The sequence below is a fragment of the Megascapheus bottae genome, chromosome 17, assembly GCF_031878675.1.
Source record: "Megascapheus bottae isolate mThoBot1 chromosome 17, mThoBot2.hap1, whole genome shotgun sequence".
Lineage (NCBI taxonomy): Eukaryota > Metazoa > Chordata > Mammalia > Rodentia > Geomyidae > Megascapheus > Megascapheus bottae.
This window is the reverse complement of record NC_143525.1, coordinates 32906049-32933159: the sequence shown is the minus strand read 5'-3', so window position 1 is coordinate 32933159 and position 27111 is coordinate 32906049. Positions and strand designations below refer to the sequence as shown.

General features: G+C 42.2%; 1 protein-coding gene and 1 pseudogene across 1 annotated transcript in view; both read left to right on the top strand.

Annotated features, from left to right (window-relative positions):
* Nucleotides 1-1155: 1155 nt before the first annotated feature.
* Nucleotides 1156-27111, top strand: part of Npepps (aminopeptidase puromycin sensitive) — a 77114-nt gene continuing 51158 nt past the window's right edge. The window contains exons 1-3 of the mRNA XM_090350718.1: nucleotides 1156-1558; nucleotides 13048-13132; nucleotides 25874-25951. Of these exons, the coding sequence (XP_090206844.1) occupies nucleotides 1292-1558; nucleotides 13048-13132; nucleotides 25874-25951 (430 nt within the window). The 5' untranslated portion in view covers nucleotides 1156-1291. The remainder of the gene's footprint in view (nucleotides 1559-13047; nucleotides 13133-25873; nucleotides 25952-27111) is intronic.
* Nucleotides 19454-20087, top strand: LOC150051657 (small ribosomal subunit protein uS5 pseudogene; annotated as a pseudogene).

The window sequence follows — 27111 nt, the reverse complement described above, 5'->3', positions numbered from 1 at the left end:
GCCAGGAGTTTGGCCTAGTGGTAGAGTGCATACCTAGCATTAATCTGGGTTCAATTCCTTGGTGCCACATACATAAAAAAGCCGGAAGTGGCCCCAGGAGTGACCAAAAAAAAAAAAAAAAAGAATATGGTTTATTATATCAATCCCTTTACCCTTGGCACTTGTTAATATATAGATCTGACCTTGTGGGATAGCTCCGGAATGGAGTGAGCAATAGCTGGTTCATCATTAAGTAGGTCACAATTGGTAAAGGTTTAGCTTTAAAAAGGAGGAAGCAGAGATAAAAACTGGAAAAAGGGCTGGGCAGTATAACTGAGTGACAAAGTGCTTGCCTAATGCGCTCAAGGCTCACCTGCAAAAAAGGTTGAACACATTATCATTTGTTTTACATCCGTTTACTGAAAGGGGGATTTCCTTGTTACATTCCCAAGTGTTTTACAACACTCTGACTCTTCCTCTCGCTTTCCCCTTTCCCCCCCAAAGAACTTGAACGTATTTCACTGCTTTCACAATCGCCAACCTCATTCAAACTCACCCACCGTCCTTTATTACACTTAAACATTGCATCGCGGGTACGACCGTCTGCCTACGGTTTGTTAAAGGCTCAAGTGCCACTGGTTGAAGTAACGTGGATTGTAGGTTCAAAACAATTCTCCCCGATGGTTTTGACACAGGCAGGAGGACCGTGGGGTCAGAGCTCCAGCCGGTGTGGCGGCAGAGCCTAGTCTGGGGTTTGCTTTGAATCGCTCCACGGGCCCGTGTACCCCTGCAGCGGACCTGAGGAGCTAGGGAAGGCCTCCACCTCCCCGGCAGCTCCGTCCCTCCCGCCGGCCTCGCTGCGTTCCCAGCTCTTCCGGGCTGTTTCCGGCTCGCCGGCCTCCCCCGCCCCCTTCCCCGCAGAGCGCGGGACAGGTGCAGAGCCAGGGCCCGCCCCGCGCTCTCCCGGCGCGCCAGCCGCCGCGCCCTCGCCGCGCCGCGCCGCGCCCTCGCCGCCCCGCCCCCTGCTCCGCGCGCGCGCGTGCGCTCGCCGCGGGGGCGCGCCCGGCCGGCGGGGCCGCGCACGCAGCTACCGCTGCCGCCGCCTCCCTCCCTCCTGCCCTGCCTCCCTCCCTTCTTGCGGGCCCTCCTCCCCTTCCCTCCCCTCCGCCCCCTTCCCCGTAGGCAGCCCGCCCGCCCGCTCGCACAGCCGCCCTCCCGGCCCCTGGCGCTCGGGCTGGGTCTCTCTCTCTCTCTCCCCCCGCCCCCAGGCTCCCCCGGTGGCTCTCCTCCGGCGGTCGCCCGCGCTCGGTGGATGTGGCTGGCCGCCGCCGCCGCCCCCTCCCTCGCTCGCCGCCTGCTCTTCCACGGCCCTCCGCCTCCTCCCCTCCTCCTTCTCCTCCTCAGCCGCTCCTTTCGCCGCCGCCGCCTCCACCTCCACAGCCTGGGCCTCGCCGAGATGCCGGAGAAGAGGCCCTTCGAGCGGCTGCCCGCCGATGTGTCTCCCGTCAACTACAGCCTTTGCCTCAAGCCCGACTTGCTGGACTTCACCTTCGAGGGCAAGCTGGAGGCCGCCGCCCAGGTACGGCGACCCTCGGGCGCCGGGGGCGAGCTGCGGGCGAGTAGTTAGGCCGCGCCGGCGGGCTGGGCGGGGAGGGGGCGGGGGCGGCGAGCGGCGGCCGCGGGGCCGGCTGAGGGCCGCGCTGCGGGCCCGGCGCGCCTCCCCGGCCAGCACACCTGTGCGGGGCGCCCCTCGCCGTGCGCGGCTGCGGAAGGTCGCGGGCGGGGGGCGGGGAGGAGGGGCCCCACCTTCCCACTCAGTTCTGGGCTCCGGTGGTCCTAACGCCCCACGGGGGAGAGGTTGGAGGGGGCCTCGGGGAGCCGGGCCGCCACGCTGGAGCGAGGAGGGGAGCTTCTAGAAGGGGGGGGTGTTGAGTGGAACCAGAATGTTAATCCCAGGCAACCTCGCCGAGTTCTCCCCGCCTGCTCCAGCCCGGAGGCTGGGTTTTCAGGACGATCCGCCCCCTCCCCCTTCCCCTCTAGTGACAGTGCAGCATTGACTTTGTTCTCTCCTAACCTCTAGAGGAGCCGCAGGAGAACCCCCTTCTCCGCGCTTCCCCCCTATCTTCCTGGCTTTGCAGCCTTTGAAGTTGGTGGATTTATTGCTACAGTGATGGTTGCTTAGCAGTATCAGCTGAAAGAAGCTCAGTTTTAGGATATACCACTGGTGAAAATATTCCATTACTTCTCATTGCAGTTTTTGGTGAATCATACTTTCCTCCCCGCGTCTCGCAGCATTATCTGAAGTATTGTTTGACTTTGGAGAGTGTTAGCGTAGATACTCTACAAAGGTTCTGAACAATAGAGTTTCACGATGTGTGTGTTTTTTACATGAAGTTTGAAATGGAAAAGAAAATGCTGTAAAGCTATTAAGTGGCTATATGGTGATAAATATATTTTCTTTTCCGACTGCAAGGCGGCGGCGGGTGGGGGGGGGAGGATCAATAAACCTTAACCTGAAAGATCAAGGTATGTGTGTAGCAATGAAATAAAAGAAATGTAAACTAATGCTGGAATGAATTGAAAGTTAACACTTGCCAATGAAAACCAAGAGGGTTTGATGCTCAGATTGAAAATGTTTCTAAAAAGTACAGAATTTAGAAAGTAGATTCAGGCGTAGATTTGAAAGTATATAAGGGCTCTAGAATTCGGTTGCATCTAGAGGCAGAACTTCTTCAAAAGTCAGGTGATTTCAAATTTTTCCATTAAGAAAATAAATCAGGCTGGGCGTTGGTGGCTCATGGCCTGTAAGTTCTGACAACTCTGGAGGCTGAGATCTGAGGACCTCAGTTCCAAGTTAGCCGCAGGGAAATCTTATCTCTAGTTAACGACCAAAAAACTGGAGTGGAACTGTGGCTCAGAGGTAGAGCGCTGGCATTTAGCAAATAAAGCGCAAACAAAGCAACAACAAAAAACCCCAGCCTGCAGACAGCCCAGGACTTAGTTCTAAGACCCAAGACAGCCAGCCAGATATATGAATGCATTTTGAGTAGAATTTGAGAGTGTTATTTAGGAAAATGGTTTAAGCCAAGTGATTAGAGTTGTTTGATACTTGTTGGAATGGGGCAGATGGGAGGGATTGTAAACAGTAGAATGTCTTGTGACTTGGCAAACCTTTGGAAGAAGAACCTAGCCACTATGGATGAGTTTGCATTATGTGAAAAGACCAACATTAAAGAGTAATTTGTTAACTCAGATGGCTTCATATCTCCAAAAGAGAGATAAATGTGTAGGGAAAAAAATTCAAGAAAACAATGTATAGATTTTTAAAAATCGGTTGTGGGGCTTGAACTCTGGCCTGGGTTTTATTCCTGAGCTCTTCAGCTCATGGCTACCGCCCTACCCCTTGAGCCACAGCGCCACTTCCGGTTTTCTAATGGTTAATTGGAGATAGGAGTCTCACAGACTTTTTAGTGCCCAGCCTGGCTTTGGACCGCGATCCTCAGATCTCAGCCTCCAGAGTAACTAGGGTTACAGGTGTGAGCCACTGTGCCCAGCTTAATGTACAGATTTTTAAGTGGTTATTTACTAAGACTTAATTTTTTTTTATTGAATTCTTATATAGAACAAAAAAAATGAATGATATACTTTTCCCTGCCCTTTCTCCACTTTTCCAGAGATGAAAAGTATGAAGAAGATTGTCTTTTTTTTTTTTTTTTTTTTTGGCACATCCTGGGGCTGGTACTCAGGTCCTGGGTGCTGCCTCTGAGCCTCTTTAAAGACTTTCTTGCTCAGGCTGGCTTGGAACTGTGATCCTCAGATCTCAGCTTCCTGAGTAGCTAGGATTATGTGAACTGCTGGGCCCAGCTAGGAAGACTGCTTTTTGCTATTGAACATAAGGTGGTAATATGTTAGGTAATAGCAGGAACTTGTTAATTTGTTTTGTTTTTGGAGACAGGATCTTGATGTGTTTTTCAGTGTAGCAAGTTAGACTGGCTTCTAATTTTAATCCTCCTGCCTTCAGAGTAGCTGGGATTATGGGAACAAACTACTGTGCTTGGCTGACCTATTTATTTGATGCAAGAAAACAAATGGATCTTTTTAGTAATAGGAGCTTTTCATAGAATTTTTTTCTAGAAATCATTTTTTCAAGCTAGGTAGTAATATAAAGATGGCACCATAGTGAATTTTAAATTGTACCTGTCGACACATTTGGAAGTGTGAGAGAAGAGTTAACATTTGTAAGAACTAACAAGAAGCATATTTTATTAGTGTTTTAAAAACACAGAAATCGAAGCTGTAAGTTGAAATTGTGGCATTATATATGGTATCTTACTGGAGAAATTAAAAATAATTGACAAAACTCCTATTTTTAAAAATCTACGTTTAGGGACTGGGAGTTTGGCCTAGTCCTAGAGTGCTTGCCTAGCTTGCATGAAGACCCGGGTTCGATTCCTCGGTACCACATACATAGAAAAAAGCCAGAAGTGGTGCTGAGGCTTAAGCGGTAGAGCTCTAGCCTTGAGAAAGCACAAGGACAGTGCTCAGGCCCTGAGCTCAAGCCCAGGACTGGCCAAAAAAAAAAAAAGTATAAAAAAAATCCTACATTTATAGCTGATAGTAGGCCGTTTTTCTAACAGTTGGAATCACTTTACACAAAGTATGCAAGTTGCTTGGTTGCTTTAGTTGCAAAATTTTATGATAAGAGTAGAGTATTTGTACAGGTTACATATTAGAAACTTAGTATATTTTTAACCTGGCCTGGGGTGTGGACTTTCCAAAAGGTGGGGGAAAAAAAAAGTATTCAGTGATTTAAGAATTTGTTGGGGGAAAACCTATTTGACTTTGACATAAAGTGAATATTTTCTATTTCATTAGTTTTTTTGTTGTCTCCCCCCCCCCCCCAGTCCTTGGGCTTGAACTCAGGGCCTGAGCATTGTCCTTGAGCTTTCTCAAGGCTAGAGCTCTACCACCTCAGCCATAGCACCACTTTTGGCTTTTTCTATGTATGTGGTACCAAGGAATCAAACGGGGGTCTTGATGTATGCTAGGCAATCACTCTACCATTGGCCCAGCTCCTGGCCCCTCTAATTCATTAGATTTTGAAATTTTGTTTTTTATGGGCCTGGATGAATTTTTGGTACTTAGACCAGAATTTAAGGTCTATAATTCTTTTCATTTTCTTTCCCTCCTTTTTACATTGGATATTTGAGATCAGTGAAGTTTTGTAGACACCAACATCCATTTTTATTAAAAATGGATTATAGGTTTCCATGAGTGTGACTATAGTTCTTGATTGTGAATGTATAGTGATTGGTTCAGTAATTGGATTTCCTCTTATGGAACTATTTTATTTGTACCAGAGAAATTAACTTCATCCATGAAGACTAAAAATCCAGATATACTATCCTGTGTCTGGTCTCCACCAATGAAATATTCATGTTGGGATGACTAAATTGGCACTAAGAGGAGTTACAGATACAGTGGTTTGTTTGGCAGGCTAAAAACTTGGCACCTAAGTGGATGTTATTGTCAACCCTGTGTTGCAAAATTTTCTGCCCAGGCTTTACTGGTTTTTTTTGTTGTTGTTGTTGTTGTTTTTGTTCTTCTTGTTACTTTAAAAAATGGTAAAATTAATAATTTGTTAGCATTGTGCCAGATCTTTTAAATGGTCTTAAATATTAGGTTGAGGGAGGTAGCTTAGTAGTTAAAATACATGTTTAAAAGGCCTTGGGTCCAGGCTGGGAGTTTGGCCTAGTGGTTAAAGTGCTTGCCTAGCATGCATGAAGACCCGGGTTTGATTCCTCGGTACCACATACATAGAAAAAAGCCGGAAGTGGTGCTGGGGCTCAAGTGGTAGAGCTCTAGCCTTGAGAAAGTCCAAGGACAGTGCTCAGACCCTGAGCTCAAGCCCAGGACTGGCAAAAAAAAAAAAAAAAAAAAAAAAGGCCTTGGGTCCAATTCCCAACACTCCCTCAAAAAATGAAATTTGGAATATTGGTTGTGAGGCATTGTTCAGGCTTTTGAAATATATCTATGAAAAAAGTATTGGTAAAAGTACCTGCACTCACTCAAATAGCTTCCTTGATGTTTTAAGCTTTGTCTAATGTTATCTGGCACCATATTCTGTAGCAAATTTTCCAAATAAATGAAGCTTATCCTTTAAGGAATCTAGGTTTTAAATTGTGATTTGGGTGGATAAGTTCCTAAAATACACCTTATAACTTTATTCATAATCTTCTCTCTATCCTTCACTCCTTTCTTGTCTCCCTTCCTTTCCTCCTTTCCCATAAGTTATCTCAAACTATGCACTGTAATTTATTCCTTTTTGAAGGCAGTTTATTTTCCTTTCAGATTATTATTGCTGTCACTTGTGCCTTGTTGCTGCTTATTTTGTAATTTCTTCACTCTTTAGTTTTACTGTATTTGAGCTAAGAGGTCTGTGTAACTAGATACATAAGTTTGATTGAGCTGAAAATTAATATTTTAAGTGAGAGTTTGTTGAATTGTCTTGAGTAAAGGGCAGGAGCTTTATTATATGAACTTTGTATCATCTATTTTAAGTTTGCATATGGGCCTTTTTTTTTTTTACTTCCTGGTTCTGCGTAATAGAAATTGTCTAATACAACCTGGATAAATGTAGTCTTGAGTTGTAAATTATCTGTGAAACTTCTCTGAACTTTGCCACATAAATGCGGGGCAGGGGGTGGGGTGGGGAGGGGGTTGGGGTGGGGGGTGGTGTAGGGTGGAGGGGAGTAGGGGGAGTGTGTGTGTCTCAAATGGCAGCCTTTTTCTGCTAAATTGGAGAAAAGAGCTGCATGAACTTCCCTTCTTTGGTTTGGAACTGGGATCCTCAGATCTCATACTACCGAGTAGCTAGGGTTACTGGGCATGAGCAAAGGGCAAGCTATTGAGCCTAATCGAATGTAAAGTAAATCTTAATCTGTACATGAGCCTTCTAATAGTTGTTTTGTTGTTAACTGAGATTAATTCTCCAGATTTTAGAGGTTTTTGTTTTGAATACCTTGTAAACATGTGGTTATTTATTTGATCATTTGTAATCTTTTTCAAATTTTTAATCAGCAGATATTTTTAGAAATACAGAAAAGTAACCCACCACTGAGATTTAATGTTTACCCCATTTGCTTCATTCTACTTTTGGGAAAATAAAATGTAAAAGTTACTACTAAAACTCATTTGCATGTTTTCCCATGTTACTTTTTCCTACATAGAGTTTTAAACTTTTATTGAGTAGGCATATAGCCACTAATGTCATATATAATGTTCTGTAATCAAGTAAATATTTTATATAAACTTTCTTACACTAATATTGCTTTTGTTTTACTTCCTCTTATGTGCTCTTTTCAAATTTTCTTGTTAGAAAACTGGTTTCAGTTTGAATTAACTTTTATTTGCTTCTTGTTGAATTGAGAAATTATATCACTGTTTTACCAGGGCAACTACTATTATAAAAATTTAGTAATAAAATTAATTTGGGAAAGCGACTCAGGCTCCTGATGGATTGTAATTTGGAATTATCACATTGGATATTTTCTTTTATTAATATCTCTGGACTTTGTCAGAAAAAAATGAATTGAGTCTCACTAAAGCAAATGTCAGAGGTATTTTTGAGTGATTGTAGTAAAGAGTCATTCAGGAATAAGTTGTCTCAGATTGCTACATCCCTAGCTCATAGGAAACTTCCATTGTAAAATTGTTACCAAGGGTCATGCTGCCTCTTCAGAACAGCTGTTGCTTAGCATGTGGTTCAGTTAAAGTACAGTCTGTAGAGGAGTTTAAAAAGATTTAACCCTGGGTTGAAGCAAAGAAGGGATATAATAACATTTTGTCCTTTAATAACACCAAATGGAAAAATTGAGAGTGATCTTGTTATCAACACAGTTTGCCTGCCAACTTCAGCACTTGTTAATGTTGGAAACTTAAGAGGTGTTTTGTTTTGCCAGTCCTGGTGCTTTAACTCAGGGCCTGAGCACTCTCCTTGGGCTTTCTCAAGGCTAGATGCTCTACCATTTGAGCCACACCACCACTTCCAGCTTTTTCTATGTATGTGGTATGGAGGAATTGAACCCCAGTCTTCATGCTTGATATGGAAGCACTCTACCACTAGGCCAAACTCCTGGCCTGGAAACTTAAGATTTTTATGTTGAAGTTATTTGAATTAAAGAAAAAATTTTTTTTTCTGGTTATGGGGCTTGAACTTGGGGCCTGAGTGCTGTCCCTGAGCTCTATTTGCTCCAAGGCAAAAAGAGTGCCACAGTGCTTTTTGGTGGTTAACTGGAGATAAGAGTCTCTTGGACTTTCCTGCCCAGGCTGGTTTTGAAATGAAATCCTCATATCTCAGCCTCCTGAGTAGCTGGGATTACAGACATGAACGATGAACCACCAACTCCTGGCTATAATTTTTTTGTTGTTAGTGGAACACACAATATTTACTAACATAGTTGTGTCAGAATATGAGTAAACACATACTATATCATCACAGCAGTGTTTTTATATTGTTGGGTAAATACAGAAAATAATACTATGTTAAAGTCAACATATATGCCTACGTCAATATGAATATTTCAAAATTACCTTCCCTAGAAAATACATACTGATAACCAAAGTGCTATATAGTAGCAAATAGCTCTTCAATTTCATATATATATATGTATGTATATATGTGTATATGTGTGTGTGTGTGTGTGTGTGTGTGTGTGTGTGTATTTATTTTGCCTATCCTAGGGCTTGAACTTAGGACCTGAGCACTGTCCTTAGGCTTTCCTCAAAGCTTGCGCTCTGCCACTGCAGCACCATTTCCAACTTTTCTATGTATGTGGTACCAAGGAATCAAACCCGGGTCATCACATATGCTAGGACAAACTCCCAGCCCTCCAATTTCATATTTTTTTTAAATCAAGAACTGTATAAATTGTTAGGTGAATGCTCTTAGGACATGATTAATGTTCTCAGGTTTGAGTGTATGTCTTAATAGAATTAATTAAGCTATGTGCATATTAGATTCAAACAGTACAACAGCGATGACTCAATATTTGGGTACCTAAGGTTATGGACATGGTCTTGGAGATATAACTACATAGACATAAAAATCTATGATGAGCTATATACTCTATAGACATAATGTTTTACTACATATATGAATATGTAACTATGACATACAAACCCTCAGCTTAATTTTAATTATGTTCTAAAATCTATGTGCCAGTGACTTTATATAGAGATTTCCTTTCTTGAATACTTGTTTGTTAAATATGACATTTGAAATATGATGTAAAAATCAATGTTAATAAATTCTTTAATAAATAAGATTAAAAAAATCAAGCGATAGTAATCACTGTCAGGCAGTAAGTACTAACACAATCACTCTTTTTCATAATCATTTTCCATAGACTATCTTCTCTTTTTCTTTTATTTGGGGTGGGAGACAGTTAGGATCTGGGTTTGTATTAGATAGGCACTCTGTCACTTGAACCCTGACCTCAACCCAATTATCTTCCCCTACTCCCCATTTTTTTGTGTCAGGGCCTGGGCACTAATTCTGAGTCTTTTGTGCTCAAGGCTAGTTCTCTGCCCCTGGAGCAACAGCACCACCTCTGGCTTTTTCTGTGATTAACTGGAGATAAGAGTCACAAACTTTCTTGCCTGGGCTAGCTTGGAACAGTGATCCTCAGGTCTCAGCATCCTGAGTTGCTAGGCATGAGCCAGTTACCCTGTTTGTTCAACTTTTTTGTTTTAGGGGTTTTCTTTTGCCAGTCCTGGGGCTTGAACTCGGGGTCTGAGCACTGTCTTTGGACTTTCTCAAGGCTAGAACTCTACCACTTGAGCCACAGCACAACTTCCAACTTTTACTATGTGTGGAAGAATCAAACCCTGGACTTTGTGCATGCTAGGCAAGCTCCCTACCACCAGGCCAAACTCTTGGCCCTGTTTGTTCAACTTTTTATGTCAGTGAATCTCTAATATAGGATATTATATACTGATTTTTTTTTTTTTTTGCCAGTCTTGGGCTTAAGCTCAGGGCCTGAGCATGATCCTTAGATTTTTCTCAAGGCTACAACTCTACCACTTGAGCCTCAGCACCACTTCTGGCTTTTTCTAAGTATGTGGTACCAAGGAATTGAACCCGGGTCTGCGTGCACGCTAGGCAAGCACTCTACACTAGGCCAAACTCCCAGCACCCTGAATTATTATTTTTTTAATCGGAATGATGTGGTTTTGGGGTTGTTTTTTTTTTTTTTTGAGACCGTTTTTCTATGCTATTCTCTCAAGCTTGTCTTGAATTCAAGCCAGCCTCAAACTCAAGACTATCCTGGAACTTAAGATTCTTCTACCTCAGCTGCCCCAGTACTGGGATAACAGTAGTACACCATGTTCTGTGAAGTTTTGTTTATTTTTTTTTATTTCTACATTTATTTATTTGTTTTTATTTATTTATTTTTGCCAGTCCTGGGCTTGAGCTCAGGGTCTGAGCACTGTCCTTGGTCTTTCTCAAGGCTAGAGCTCTACCATTTGAGCCTCAGCACCATTTCTGGCTTTTTCTATGTATATGTGGTACCAAGGAATTGAACCCGGGTCTTCGTGCATGCTAGGCAAGCACTGTACCACTAGGCCAAACTCCCGGCCCTATTTTTATTGTTTTTGTGCCAGTCCTGGGCCTTCACTCAGGGCGTGGGCACTGTCCCTGAACTTTAGAGTTCAAGGCTAACACTCTACTGCTTGACCCACAGCTCCACTCCACTTTCAGCTTTTAGGTTAATTGGTGGTTATTTGGAGATAAGATTTTCCTGCCCAGGCTAGCTTTGAACAGTTCTTCTCAGATCTGAGCCTTTTGAGAAGCTATGATTACAGGGGTAAGCCACCAGCACTCAACTAGAGTTTATGTTTTTGTTTTTTTCTTTTCTTTTTTTGCCAGTCCTACGCATGAGCTCAGGGTCTGAGCACTGTCCTTGGGTTTTCTCAAGGGTAGAACCCTACCACTTGAGCCACAGCACCACTTCTGCCCTTCTCTATGTATGTGATACAAAGGAATCGAACCCTGGTCTTTGTGTATGCTAGGCAAGCACTCTGCCACAGCACCACTTCTGGTCTTTTCTATGTATGTGGTACCAAGGAATTGAACCCTGGTCTTTGTGTATGCTAGGCAAGCACTCTACTACCTGGCCAAACTCCTGGCCCAGAGTTCAGGGTTTTTTTTTTTTTGTTTTTTTTTTTGCCAGTCTTGGGCTTGGGCTCAGGGCCTGAGCACTGTCCTTGGACTTTCTCAAGGCTAGCACTCTACCACTTGAGCCTCAGCACCACTTCCGGCTTTTTTCTATGTATATGGTACCGAGGAATTGAACCCGGCCGGGTATTTGTGCATGCTAGGCAAGCACTCTACCACTAGGCCAAACTCCCGGCCCTAGAGTTCAGTTTTTAATAAGTATTTTTATTCCTTTGGTTCTTACTCTTCGCTTTTCAAAAAAAATGGTAGCATTGGGCCTGGAATTTGGCCTGGCTTCCTTTTTTCTCTACTCTCAAACCTTGTGCCATTATTAAGTAAAATGAAAGTTACTTGGATACCATATCTCAACTGTCAGTCTGATAATCTAGGAGGCTTCTGATTTAACTAAATGGGTACTCTACATAGTTTGGATATGCAGGACAAAGGGATGATTTATTTTGTGTGTGGGGGGGTCAGGGGCTTGAATACCCCATTTTCTAGAGATTAATTGGAGATAAAAGTTCTCAGGTTCTTTAGTGCCTGCGTTGGCTTTGAACCACGATCTTCAGATCTCAGCCTTCTGGGTAGCTAGGATTACAGGTGTGAGCCACGGTGCCTGGCTCAAAGGGATGGTTTTCAAGTGGGTGACTTTCCTGCTCGGGCTGGTTTTGAACTGTGATTCTCAGAGCTCAGCCTCCTGAGCAGCTAGGATTATGGGTATGAGCTATCATCACCTAACTTAATGAGGTATTTTGTTTTTTTTTTTTAACCAGTCCTGGGGTTTGAACTCAGGGCTTGGGCACTGTCTTTGGGCTTTCCTCAAGGCTAATGCTCTACTACTTGAGCCAAAGCACCACTTTCAGCTTTTCTATGAATGTGATACTGAGGAATTGAACCTGGGTCTCCGGTGCATGCTTGGCAAGCACTCTACTACTAGGCCAAACTCCTGGCTGAGATTTTTGTTTCTGATGGTCATGGGGCTTGATGGGCTTTGTCCTGAGCTTTCTTTTTTTTTTTTTTTTTTTTTGCCAGTCCTGGGCTTGAGCTCAGGGCCTGAGCACTGTCCTTGGACTTTTCTCAAGGCTAGAGCTCTACCACTTGAGCCTCAGCACCACTTCCGGCTTTTTTCTATGTATGTGGTACCGAGGAATCGAACCCGGGTCTTCATGCATGCTAGGCAAGCACTTTAACCACTAGGCCAAACTCCCAGCCCGTCCTGAGCTTTCTTTTGCTTAAGGCTAGCACTCTACCACTTTGAGCCACAGTGCTACTTCCTAATGAGTTGTTTTAATTCTTTAAACCAACTTGCATAGCTAGGCACCAGTGGCTCATATCTATAATCCTAGCTGCTCAGGAGGCTGAGATATGAGGATTATTGTTCAAATCCAGTCTAGGCAGGATAATATGTAAGATTCTTAGCTTTAATTAACCACCAGAAAACTGGAAGGGGCACTGTGACCAACAAAAAAAGAACAAAACCCAACTTATTAATTTCTGCCATTGATACATAAATAGTCTAGGTTCAATGAAGTTTAGGTTTTTAAAAAATTGTCTGCAAACTTGGAGTGCTGATTATTTACACCAACAGTACTATTTAGGAGGCTAAGATTTGAGGATTGCCTTCAAAGTCAAGTTCAGTGATAAATATATATATTATCACATACTCAGAAAGCTGAGGCAGGAAGATTGACAGTTGGAAGCCAGCCTGGGTCATGGTGAGTTTCAGGTTAGCTAGGGCTATATAGTAAAATCAAAAAAGAGAAAAATTACCTATAATATTAATCCAAGATAAAGGTGTATATGTTACTAACCTGGGCTGTTTTTGATTATTGATTTTCTTTTTCTTTTAGGTGAGGCAGGCGACCAATCAAATTGTGATGAATTGTGCTGATATTGACATTATTACAGCTTCATATGCACCAGAAGGAGATGAAGGTAAGAACTATTTTCCATTTTAATTCAGTGTATGTGTTAACATGTGGTAGTAATACATACTGCCAGGTTTAGACATCTATGTTTGCTACTTTAAGAATAAGACGATTTGAACTGGCATGGTGGTTTACACCTGCAATCCTAGCTACTCAGGAGGCTGAGATCTAAGGATCAAGGTTCAAAGCCAGCCTGGGCACTAAAGACTCTTATCTCCAATTAACCTCTAGAAAACGGGAAGTGGGGCTTGGCTCAAAGGCAGGGTGGTAGCCTTGAGCTGAAGAGCTCAGGGACAGTGCCCAGGCCCAGGGGTAGGGCAGTAGCTTTGAGATGAGGAACTCGGGGACAGTGCCCAGGCCGAGTTCAAACCGCATGACATTCCCCCCCCCCCCCAAAAAAAAAAAAAAAGGCTATGTGAATAAGATGACTGAAGTGGTTGTGCCGGGGTTTGAACTCATGGCTTTGTGCTTGCTAAGCAGGTATTTTACCACTTCAGCCATGTCTCCAATCCCCACCTCTAGAAAACGGGAAGCAGGGTTTGTGTCCTTAATCCTAGCTACTCAGCAAGGCTAAAGTCAGAATCTCAATTCAAAGTCAGTCTGGGCTGGAAAACCTGAAACTCTTAATCTCCAGTGTTAACCAACAAAAAGCAGGAAGTAGAGCTGTTGCTCAAATGGTAGACTCAGCCATCCTTGAATGAAAAACCCAAGGGACAATGCCTCGCCTTGAATTCAAGCTGCAGTACTGGGACCCAAAAAAGGGGCGATAGATGCATGGAGATATTCTGTAGGTATTTATGAGAAATATTTGAAATGTTAATATGCATGATAAAGTTGATAAATTATTTTCAAAATAATTTGAACATGAAAGGTTCTAAGAAACTTAGTTTATAGTTTATATGTATTTTTCATAAGATTCCTTTCTCCCTTGAGCCATGAAATAAGTCTTAATCATAATTGAAAGAAGAATCCTTGCTTTATGAAGCCAAATATGAATATTAGAACTAGATAATAGTATTAGTTGTAGGAGGAGACTATGTTAAAAAGGAGTGTAGGCTGGGAGTTTGTCCTAGTGGTAGAGTGCTTGCCTAGCATGCATGAAAACCCGGGTTTGATTTCACGCTACCACATACATAGAAAAAAGCCAGAAGTGGTGCTGAGGCTCAAGTGGTAGAGCTCTAGCCTTGAGAAAGTCCAAGGATAGTGTTCAGGCCTGAGCTCAAGTCCAGGACTGGCCAAAAAAAAAAAGTATAGTATAGAATATATGGGAACTATCTTAGCATCTTTAAAATGAGAACTATTTTAGCTCCTGAGTTCAAGCCCCCACATGACTGGCCCCCCAAAAAAGGATTAAAAAAATTGATACTGAGTTGGGTAGAGTGGCTCACGCCTGTAATCCTAGCTACTCAGGAGACTGAGATCTGAGGATCGTGGTTCAAAGCCAGCCTGGACACTAAAGTCTGTAAGATCCTTGTCTCCAATTAACCACTAGAAAATCAGAAGTAGGGCTGTGGCTCATGGGGTAAAGTGGTAGCCTTGAGCTGAAATGCTCAGGGACAATGCCCAGACCCAGAGTTCAAGCCCTGTGACCCACCAAAAATTAAAAAAAAAGTTATATTGTCCATAGAAAGATGTAGTAGTAGAGGTACCCATACTGTTGTCACAAATATGTTCAGTTGATTGCAAATTAGATCAAATTGCTGCTGTTTTTAGTTTACAGGAACAAGGCCTTTAAATAGACTTCATGGAGAGCCAGCTTAAAAAAAATTCATCTGTTAATGAAAAAGCAATTAATTTCTTGAATAGTGAAAGAAAATTAAAAGTACTTCAACCAAACACATCAAGACAAGCTTTCTTTATTGTAGGCAGAAAATATTTCAATTCAGCACATGATTTAAAAGTGTACATACTGGGAGGAGGTAACTTACCCTGTGCTTCTAGCTACTCAGGAGGTTGAACTCTGAGGATTGAGGAAAGGACAGGAAAGTCCATGAAATCATTATCTTAGTTTATCTACCAAAAAAACAGAAATGTGTTGTGATGCTAAGTGATAGAGTGCTAGCCTTGAGTATAAAAGCTCAGAGACAGTGCCTAAGCCCTGAGTTTAAGCTCAAGGTGCCCTCCAGGTGCAATGATTTCAGCTTGCTTATTTGTTTAATTTTTAAAAATTTTCCCCTACCAACATCCCAGGAAAAGAATTCAGAGGACTTATTCAGATAAAGCATTATATATTTGTAAGTACATGAAATATTTTTCATCAGATAGAGCTAATTCTTGCCAGTCCTGGGGCTTGAACTCAGGGCCTGGTCACTGTCCCTGAGTTTCTTTTGCTCAAGGCTGGTGCTTACCACTTGAGTCCATTGCACCATTTCCCACTTTTTCTGTGTATTTGGTACCATGGAATCAAAGCGAGGGCTTCATGCATGGTAAGCAAACACTCTATCACTAGGCCACATTCCCAGCCACAAAGATACATTATTTAACCTTGTTCTCCTACAGCAACAAGAAAAATCTGGAAGTCACTTGGAAGCCTATTTAGAGGATGTATTAATTGATGTATTAAGGCTTGACTCAAGTACAGGGATAGATTTGGACTTCTACACAAAATATCTATACCTATATAGCTTAATTTTGCCTTTCAACAAAATAGCAGTTTATGATTTTTTTTTTTTTACCTTACAAGTTTGACTACTTGGTCTTTCCAAGACTGTATACTGGTAAAGGGGAATAAAGAAGTTAATTGGATTATACCTTTTTTTTTTTAAACCCAGCAAATGATGTTCAGTATGTGCTAATACTTCTTGTAGAAAGTTCTACAAGCTTGATTTAGATATTTGTAGCCATTAAATTCTGACACTTTAGGGAAATCAAACTTATTTGAAGGTGTAAAATTGTTATTTATTTATTTTTGCCAGTCTTGGGTCTTGAACTCAGGGCCTGGGCACTGTCTTTGGACACGTCTTGCTGAAGGCTAGTGCTCTGCCACTTGAGCTATAATACCACTTCCAGCTTTTTCTGCGTATATGGTACCAGGGAATCGAACCTAGGGCTTCATACCATACATGCTAGGTGAGCATTCTACCACTAGTCTCCAGGCTCCAAAACTGTTACTTTTCTTTTCTTTTTATTTTATTTTTTGCCAGTCCTGGGCTTGAGCTCAGGGCCTGAGCAATGTCCTTGGACTTTCTCAAGGCTAGAGCTCTACCACTTGAGCCTCAGCACCACTTCTGGCTTTTATCTATGTATGTGGTACCAAGGAATTGAACCCGTGTCTTCATGCATGCTAGGCAAGCACTTTAACCACTAGGCCAAACTCCCGGCCCCCAAAACTGTTACTTTTCATTGTAAGTTATGTTACTTTCTGATATGGGCAGCAATCCTGTAAAAGGTATTGGCATGTGTCTTAAGACCCTGTTAAGGTTAGAGGAATGGCTCAGGTGGTAGAATACCCATCCAGTGAGCAAAAACAAAAGGTAGTCCCAATCTAAGGGGAAAAAAAAAAGAAAAATGTCACTCCGTGTGTGGGTGTGGGTGTGGGTGTGTGGTGTCTGTCAGTCTGTCAGTGTCTGTCCTCATGTTTGAACTCAGGGCCTGTGTATTGTCCCTGAGCTTTTGTGCTCAAGGCTGATATTCTAGCATTTGAGCTGTAGTTCCACTTCTGGCTTTTTTGGACTATTCTGCCTGTTCTGACTTTGAGCCATTATCCTCAGATCTCAGCCTGTTGAGTAGCTAGGGTCACAGGCATGAACTACCAGCGTCCAGTTGATACTGTCTTTTTTTGTGGGTGGGGATGGGTGGGCTTCTGGCCATGGGGCTTGAACTTGGGGCCTCGGTGCTGTCCCTGAGCTCTTTTGCTCTAGGCTAATACTCTACCACTTTGAATTACAGTGTCATTAGATTTTCAGGTGGTTAGTTGAAGATAGATGTCTCACAGACCTTTTTTGCCTGAGCTGTCTTTGAACCATGAGCCTCAGATCTCAGCCTCCTGAATAGCTAGGATTATAGGCATGAGCACCAGTGCCTGGCGCTCTTTTTTTTTTTTTTTTTTTTTTTTTTTTTTTTTTTTTTTGCCAGTCCTGTGTCTTGACTCAGGACCTGGGTCACTGTCCTTGGACACATTTTGCTTAAAGCTAATGCTCTGCCCCTTGAGCCATAGTGCCACTTCTGGCTTTTTCTGAGTATGTGGTACCAAGGAATTGAACCCCGGTCTTCGTGTATGCCAGGCGAGCATTCTATTGCTAGGCTAAACTCCCAGCCCATAAAGAGCCTTTTAATTTATCATTAATAAATGCTTTTGGTAAAAACACATAGAAAATGATTACTTGAAATTTTGTACCAACCTGTATCCCAGTATACTTTGTTAGATATTAGTTTATGAAATTTATCAGTGTTAGAAAATGTTTTCATTGATGATATATTATTTCATCAAAATTCTAATGCTTAACTTCAAATCTGCCAGCAGTATTTTGATTTTCTCCTTGAAGACACATAAATGCTAACATTTTTTGAAGTACAATTGTATGTTTGAATGTGTGCATGTGGAGTATGCATGTGTCTAATGAAACAAAACACTTTTTTTTTAATTGTAATTAATAAAAGGGTTACATGATATTTGCCAGATAGAAGATGCATTAATTCACATACATTGATACCCTTTCACATGTCTTGGTACCCATTACCCTCCCCCCCACCCCCCCTGAAACAAAAACACTTTAAGTATATTGTGAACCAATAATTTTAGAACAAAACCATTAACTTGACAAAAGAATGATATTTCATATTTGGTAAATGCATACACCTTTATGCAACTCTTAATATACATCCTCTTATCCAATTACATACAGATAACTAAAAAACATTAACAGATAACTAAAAACATTAACAGCTAACTCTTTGCAGTAGATTTATCTGTTACTTTTTTTTTTTTTTTTTTTTTTGCCAGTCCTGGGTTTGAGCTCAGGGCCTGAACACTGTCCTTGGACTTTCTCAAGGCTAGAGCTCTACCACTTGCGCCTCAGCACCACTTCTGGCTTTTTTCTATGTATGTGGTACCGAGGAATCGAACCCGGGTCTTCATGCATGCTAGGCAAGCACTTCAACCACTAGGCCAAACTCCGGCCCTATCTGTTACTTTTTTTTTTTTTTTTGCTCTTTTGCCCAAAACTAGCAGCACTCATGCCACTTGAGCTGCAGTGCCACTTCTGTCCTTTTTGTCATTTAACTGGAGATGAGTCACACAGAGGCCAGGAGTTGGGCCTAGTGGTACATACAGTGCTTGCCTAGCATGCATGAAGACCCCAGATCAAATCCTCAGTACCACATACATAGAAAAAAGCTGGAAGTGGTGCTGTGGCTCGTGTAGTGGACCTCTAGCCTTGAACAGTGCTCAGGCCCTGAGTTCAAGTCCCAGGACTGGCTCCCCCCAACCCCCCCAAAAAAAGTCACACCGTCATTCCTGCTCTGGCTTCCTTCAAGCCACGATCCTCAGATTTCAGCCGGTTGAGTAGTTAGGATTATACCCGCCAGTGCCTAGCTGTCTTCGTTCTCTGAATACACATGTAATGTAGCTCTCAAAATAAGAAGATGGATGGGCCGGGAGTTTGGCCAAGTGGTTAAGGTGCTTGCCTAGCATGCATGAAGACCCGGGTTCAATTCCTTGGTACCACATACATAGAAAAAAGCTGGAAATGGTGCTGAGGCTCAAGTGGTAGAGCTCTAGCCTTGAGAAAGTCCAAGGACAGTGCTCAGGCCCTGAGCTCAAGCCCAGGACTGGCAAAAAAAAAAAAAAAAAAAGATGGAAAGAAGAAACTTGTCCCATAAAGGAATTGTAAATGTGTCAGGCATCAGTAGCTCACACCTGTAATTGTTGCTACTCAGGAGGCTGAGATCTCAAGATTGAATCTGAAAACCTGTCCGGGCAGGAATTGTCTGAGACTATCTCAGGTTAACTACAAAAGCCATAAGTGGGGCCTTGATTCAGATGAGTGCAATTGAAGTGCTAGTCTTGAGTACCAATGCTTAGGGACAGAGCTTTGGCCTCAAGTTTAAACTTGTGTTTGTGTGTGCGTGCATGGGCACATGCATACACAAAGTTAAGTGAAAGGAATTTCAGTATCACTTTACTTATGAAAATATAAGATAAGAACTCCAAACCAAAGTTCTCAATGAGACCAAACAAATAAGATAGGCTGAACCAAAGAATACATGTCTCCCTTCTTCTCTGTGAAGACAACGCCAGTGCAGCGGGAGGGCCCTGGTAGGAGTCCTTGTGGCTTCCGGCTTCTGTGGAGTTTTAGGTAGCAGACTTTGGAGGTCGTGGTAGGGGGTTGGGGGCTCTTGTGGAGGTAAGGCCGAAGACAAGAGTAGATCCCTGTCCCCAAACTGGGCTGCCTGGTTAAGGACATGAAGTCTTTGGAGGAGACTGTCTTTTCTCCCTACCCATCAAGGAGTCTGAGGTCACTGACTTCTCCCTGGGGGCATCCATCAAGGATGTGATGTTGGAGGTCATGCCCGTGCAGAAGCAGACCCACGCTGGCCAGCACATCAGGCTCAAGGCATTTGTGGCCATTGGCAACTACAATGGTCATGTGCAGAGAGGCCACTGGAGGAACAAGATTGGCAAGCCCGTTCCATGCAAGGTGACAGGCCACTGTGGCTGTGTGCTAGTACATCTCATCCCTGCCCTCAGAGGCACTAGGATCATTTCAGCTCCTGTCCCCAAGAAGCTGTTGATGATGGCTGGAGTGGATGACTGCTACGCCTCAGCTAGGAACTATACTGTCACCTTGGGCAACTTTGCCAAAGCCACCTTTGATGCCATCTCTAAGACATACAGTTACCTGACCTGGAAAGAGATTGTCTTCACCAAATCTCCTTACTAGGAATTCTCTGACCATCTTGTGAAAACCCACACCAGAGTCTCTGTGCAGAGGACCCAAGCTCCAGCTGTGGCCACAACATAAGATTTTATACAGGAAGCCAGTTCTGGTGGCTCACGCCTATAATCCTAGCTACTCAGAGGTTGACATCTGAAGATTAAGGTTCAAAGCCAGCCAGAGCACAAAAGGACTTGGGACTCTTACCTCCAACTAACCCCTAGAAAACAGGAAGTGGGGCTTGGCACAAGGGTAGGATGGTAGCCTTGAGCTGAAAAAGCACAGGGCCCAGGCCTAGGGGTAGGGTGGTAGCCTTGAGCTGAAGAGCTCAGGGACAGTGCTCAAGCCAAGTTCAAACCCCATGACCCACCAAAAAAAATAATAAATAGAATAAAAGATTGTTTTTTTATTAAACTTTTATTTTTTATTTTTTTATTTTTTTGCCAGTCCTGGGCTTGAACTCAGGGCCTGAGCACTGTCCTTGGACTTTCTCAAGGCTAGAGCTCTACCACTTGAGCCTCAGCACCACTTCCAGCTTTTTTCTATGTATGTGGTGCCAAGAATCGAACCCGGGTCTTCATGCATGCTAGGGAAGCACTTTAACCACTAGGCCAAACTCCCAGCCCCAGAATAAAAGATTTTATACAGGAATAATGAAGTGAATCCGAGCTTGAAAAAAAATACATGTCTCGTATAAATCTATTTGATTTAATTTTTTTTACTTTTTAAAAATAATTTTTATTGTAATCAATAAAAGGGTTACATTATATTCACTAGCTCGAAGGTGCATTACTTAACAATCATTGCAACACCTTCTCATTGATTTAATTTTTATTTTTATTTTTATTTTTTTTTGCCAGTCCTGGGCTTGAGCTCAGGGCCTGAGCCTGTCCTTGGACTTTCTCAAGGCTAGAGCTCTACTACTTGAGCCTCAGCACCACTTCCAGCTTTTTTCTATGTATGTGGTACCGAGGAATCGAACCCGGGTCTTCATGCATGCTAGGCAAGCACTTTAACCACTAGGCCAAACTCCCGGTCCCTGATTTAATTTTTTAAATTCAAATAAAAAAATTTTTTTGTCATGGTGCTTGAATTCTGGATCTGAATGCTGTCCCTGAGCTCTTCAGCTCTACCACTGAGCTGTAACACCACTTCAGGTTTTTGGTGGTTGAGTTTCACGAACTTAACCATGATCTTCAGATCGCAGCCTCCTGAGTAGCTAGGATTACAGGTGTGAGCCACTGGCACCCAGCTAGCTTGGGTTTGTTTTAAAAATACATAAAGTCATTATTTTTGTGCTAATATGGGGCTTGAATTCAGAATCCTATGTTCTTGCTTGAGTTTTTTACTCAAGGCTGGTGCTGTACCATTTGAACTCAACTTCTGGTCTTTTGTTAAGTGGGTAATAAGAGCTGACCACTGGTGGCTCACACCTGTAATTTTAGCTATTTAGGAGGCTGAGATTTGAGGATTGCAGTTTCATCCCAGTCCTGGCTGCAAAGTCTGTGAGATTCTTTTCCCTTTTTTTTTTTTTTCAACCAGTCCTGGGGCTTGAACTCAGGGCCCGGGCACTGTTCTTGGACACTATTTGCTCAGTGTCATCACACTGCCACTTGAGCCACAGTGCTACTTTCAGCTTCTGTGTATGTGATACCAAGGAATTGAACCCAGAGCTTCCAGCATGCTAGCCCCTAAGCACTCTACTACTAGGCTATGTTCCCTGCCCTATTAATCTCTTATGTACCTCATATTCTTCATTCATAAAATAAAAAAGGTTAGTTTGAGGATTAAAATTCTTTTTTTTAATATTTTTTATTGTAATTAATAGAAGGGTTACATGATATTTGCCAGATAGAAGGTGCATTAATTCACATACATTGATACCCTTTCACATGTCTTGGTACCCATTACCCTCCCCCCACTTTAAAATTCTTTAAAATTTTTAAATTATAAGCTTGGGTGGCTCATGTTATAACCATAGCTACTCAGGAGCTGAGATATGGAGAAATTTGAGTTAGCTTTTGGGTTTGAAAAGTCTTTGGAAATTAATTTTCAGTTATCGAACAAATTCTGGGCTGGGTGAGCCAATCAAGAGTGTGAGTCCTTGAATTCAGGCCACAGGACTGGCTACATAAATATGAAATTACAGTTACTCATTGGCTTTGTACAGATATTAGCTTTAAAAGACATGTTTGAAGCAATGATTTTGAAATCCTGTCTACCTACTAAGATATAGTTCATGTATCATACAGTGTATTCTTTAAACCATATACAATTCAACATTTGTTCTTAGTATATTATAGTGTTCTATAGCCATCAACAGAATCAATTTTAGAATATTTTTGTAACTCCAAAAACAAAGTGCCTACTAGTCATTGCTCATTTCCCTCAGTCTTCCAGCCCTGTACAATCTCCTTTGTCTCTGTAGATTTGTCTGTTCTGCACATACATGAATACGTGGGTATTTTTTTGTTTGTTTGTTTGTTTGGTACCAGTCCTGGGGCTTGAAATCAGGGCCTGAGCACTGTCCTTGGGCTTTCTCAAGGGTAGTGTTCTACCACTTGAGCCACAACACCACTTCTGGTTTTTCTATGTATGTGTGTGGTACTGAGGAATCAAACCTGGGTCTTCGTGCATGCTAGGCAAGCACGCTACCACTAGGCCAAATTCCTGGTCCCATGAATATATGGTTTTTGTGTGTGGCTTCTCTCTCTCTCTCTCTCCCTCCCCCCCCTCCTTTATTTTTTATTTCTTTATTTTTTTGGTTGTGGGACTTGAAAGTCTGTGCCTGGGTGTTGTCCTCGAGCTCTTCAGCTCAAGGCTACCACCCTACCTTTTGAGCCACAGTCACTTTAGGTTTTCTGGCACTGACCTTGAGTTTCCTCAAGGCTAGCACAGTCTACCACTTAGGCCATAGCACCACTTCTGACTTTTTCTGTGTATATGGTACTGAGAAGTCGAACCCTGGGCTTCAGGCTTGTTAGGCATAGGCAAGCACTCTACCACACTCCTGACCTCTTATGTATGGTTTCTTTACTTTATTATAATGTATTCAAATCTGTCACTATGTAGCATGTGTTAATATGCCGTTACTTTAAATAACATTTAAGTTTCTGGACTCACTACTTTTTTTGGTTGGTGGTGGGTCTTGTACTCTGGGCCTGGGCACTGTCCTTTAGCTCAGGGCTCACGCTGTACCACCTTGAGCCACAGCACTACTTCCACTATTCTGGTAGTTAATTGAGATAAGAGTCTCATGGATTTTCATTCCTGGACTGGCTTTAAATCTCCTAGGTATCTAGGATACAGGCATGAGCCACCAGCACCCAGCTCATCACATTTTAGTATTCATCAATTGATGGATATTTGAATAACACTTAAATATTTGCGTTTACTCTGGAGCTGCTATAAGTAATGCTAACACGAACATTTCAGAGCAAGTCTTGTGTAGACTTTCAAGCCCTGTTTTGATTTGCTTTTAGATAGGATCTCTTGTTTTATGTCAAAAGTGAGTTTTGGAATGCAATTTTCCTAAATATACCTACCAAGTGGCTGAGATAACTGGTATGAACCATCACATCTAACATTATGTTTGGGGTGGGATCTGCTTTTGCCCAGATGGATCACAGTCATCTAGTGGATCTGAAGTGGTATTTCATTGTGGTTTTGATTCAGATTTGCCTAATGTTTAATGATACTGAATATCTACTCATATGCTTATTAAATCTACTTTGGCTGGGTTTTCATTTGGAATGGGTTGAACTTGGCTCATAAGTCCTTTCCTTAATGTGTCAACAACTAAGTACAGTAAAGTACCAATCATTTGAATCAGCCTCATGGCAGGGGAGAAAGTAAATAAACTCTTAGTATAACCCATACAGTGTGTTCTGATCCTTTTTATTTGTGTAAAATGTGAAAACAAAAAGTTTTAGCAGAAGTACATGTGATTCATATCTTAGTTTGAGTTATCTATCTCCCGTCCCAGCAACCCCCCCCCTCCCCATTGTGTTGCTTGAACTCCCAGCCTGGGTGCTGTCCCTGAGTTCTTCAGATCAAGATCTACCACTTTGAGCCACAGAGTCACTTTCAGTTTTCTGGTGGCTCATTGGAGATAAGAGTCTCACAGACTTTTGTGCCCAGGCTGGCTATGAACTATGATCCTCAGATGTCAGCCTCCTGAATAGCTAGGATTACAGGCATGAGCCACTCACACCTGACTTGAGTTGTTATCTATCTTTGGGGACAGAATATTCATTCTACATCTTCAGTACCCAAATCTTGGCAGTTGATTAGATCTTTAAAATTCTTGAAGCCAGGCTAGTGCAGGGTTCAGCCAAAACATCTTTTAGATTTCCTCTTAGAGGAGTGCAGCATAGAAAGCAAAACTTTGGAGCCCAGAAGCTAGTGTCTTATGACTCTAATCCTTGTTACTAAGGTGATGGATCTGAGGATTTCAGTTCTGAGACAGTCTCAGAAAGGTCTGAGATTTTTTTTTTTTTGCCCGTCCTGGGCTTCACCTCAGGGCCTGAGCACTGTCCTTGGATTTTCTCAAGGCTAGAGCTCTACCACTTGAGCCTAAGCACCACTTACAGCTTTTTTCTATGTATGTGGTACTGAAGAATCAAACCCAGGTCTTTGTGCATGCTAGGCAAGCACTCTACCACTAGGCCAAACTCCTGGGCTAGGTCCTGAGATTCTTTTTTTTTTTTTTGCCAGTTGTAGGGTTTGAACTTAAGGCCTGAGCACTGTCCTTGGACTTTTTCCTCAAGGCTAGAACTCTACCCTTGAGCCACAGCACCACTTCTGGCTTTTTTCTGTGTATGTGGTGCCTAGGAATCGAACCTGGGTCTTTATGCATGCTAGGCAAAAAGTCTACCACTAGGCCAAATTCCCAGGCCTTAGGTCCTGAGATTCTTATTTCCAGTTACCAACCAAAATACTTGAAGTGGTGTTATGGCTCAAGTGGTAGAATGACAACCTTGGGCAAAAATGCTTCTAATGCTCTTGAGCATCCAGCTCTTCAGCTCATAGCTACTGTTCTACACTTTGTGCCACAGTGCCACTTTCTGGTGGTTCATTGGAGATAAGAGTCTCAAGAACTTTTGTGCCTGGGCTGGTTTTGGACCGTGATCCTCAGATCTCAGGCTAGAAGCTAGAATTACAGGTGTGAGCTACTAGTGCCCGACTCTGTGTATACTTATTTAAGGATAAATAATATATAACTATTTCACTTAGGTTGTATAACCTAAAATATGTTAAGTTGAAATGACATTGTCTGTTAATAGAGACTTGATTTGCTAAATTAGGAATATTTCATCTAGGGGGTCAAGGATATGGCCTGTGGTAGAGTGTACGTCTAGTATGCATGAAATCCTGGGTTTGATTCCTTGGTACCATATACACATAAAAAAAGCCAGAAGTGTTTCTGTGGCTCAAATGGTAGAGCACTAGTCTTGAGAAAACTTAAGGACAGTGCCCAGCCTCTGAATTCAAGCCCCAGGACTAGCAAAAGGAAAAGAAAAGAAAAGAATATTTCAGCTGGGTGCTGGTGGCTCATGCCTGTAATCTTAGCTACTCAGGAGGCTGAGATCTGAGGATTGTGGTTCAAAGCCAGTTCAGGTAGGAAAGTCCAGGAGACTCTTTAACTCCAATTAACTACTGGAAAATTGGAAAGGGTACTGCAGCTTAAAGAGGTACAATGTTAGTCTTGAGTTCAGGGTCCCTGTCTAGGCCCGAAGTTGAAGCCCTAGGACTGACAAAATAAAAAGAATATTTTATTTTAGTAGAGTTTGTACTTTTGAAAATGTTAACAAGTGTAGTATAGATTTCATTTTATCAGTCAAGTAACATTTGTAATTTTTTTCTCCTTGTAGAAATACATGCTACGGGATTTAACTATCAAAATGAAGATGAAAAAGTCACCTTGTCTTTTCCTAGTACTCTTCAAACAGGTAAGAGATGTTGGTTTTGTAAAATTCCACAAGTAGCAGCTTTATTTATTGCCTGTAATCCCCCCCCCCCACCACCTTATTGTTAGCAGATTGAGAAAGGGCTTTTCCAGGCTGGAGATGGGTCAAAGTGGTACAATGACTACCTAGGATGCACAAGGCCCTTAGTTCAAACCCCAGTAACACCACAGGAAAGAAAAAGGGGAGGGGGGAAGGTTCCTTTCAACATGGAGGATGCCAAAAGATTTTTGTTTTTAAGAATTTGGGGTTATGGAAGTTTCTATTTTCTATCACTATGTAATGTTCTTAAGTAAACTAAATAGAAAAATGGAAGGATCGGTCTGTTGTACTACAATAAAATACTTTGTTTCCAGTTTCAGCTTTTGAAAAATAAATTTATCACTTGGGGCAGTTAATCTCAGCTACTCAGGTGGCTGAAATTGGGAGGATCTCAGTTTAAGACCAACCCAGGCATCTTAACCCATAAAAAGCTAGACATAGTGCATCTGTCATCTCATTGTACAGGAAGTATAAATAGAATCTCACACACATACACACACACACAAAAAAACCTTAAATATTTATTTAACTCTACCTTTTGATTGAATCCCAATTTTGATGTGACTACTCAATACACATTTTTTTTTTCTTGAGGTACTTGAGTTTCATCTGAGGCACTTGGGTTTACTATTGCTAGGCAGGTCTCTGCAGCTTGAGCCATGTCCCAGCTGTCCACATATTGTTTTGATGTGTAAGTATTATGATGTGAGGCAAGGAAGGAAAGATTAGTTAATATGTTACTACTAGTCAAAAAAAAAACCAAAAAACAATGAAGGGCTGAGAGTTTGGCCTAGTGGTAGAGTGCTTGCCTAGCATGCACGAAGACCTGGGTTTGATTCCTCAGTACCATATATATAGAAAAAAGCCGGAAAGTGGTGCTGAGGCTCAAGTGGTAGAGCTCTAGTCTTGAGAAAATCCAAGGATAGTGCTCAGGCCCTGAGCTCAAGCTCCAGAACTGGCAAAAAACAAACAAGCAAATAATGAATATAAAAGACTTTTTGATATAGTAGGAAAACTTATATGCAAATTAATTTGTAAAATATTATGAATAGTAAATGACAGATAATTCATAAAAATTCAGAGGACTTATTAAATATATGAAA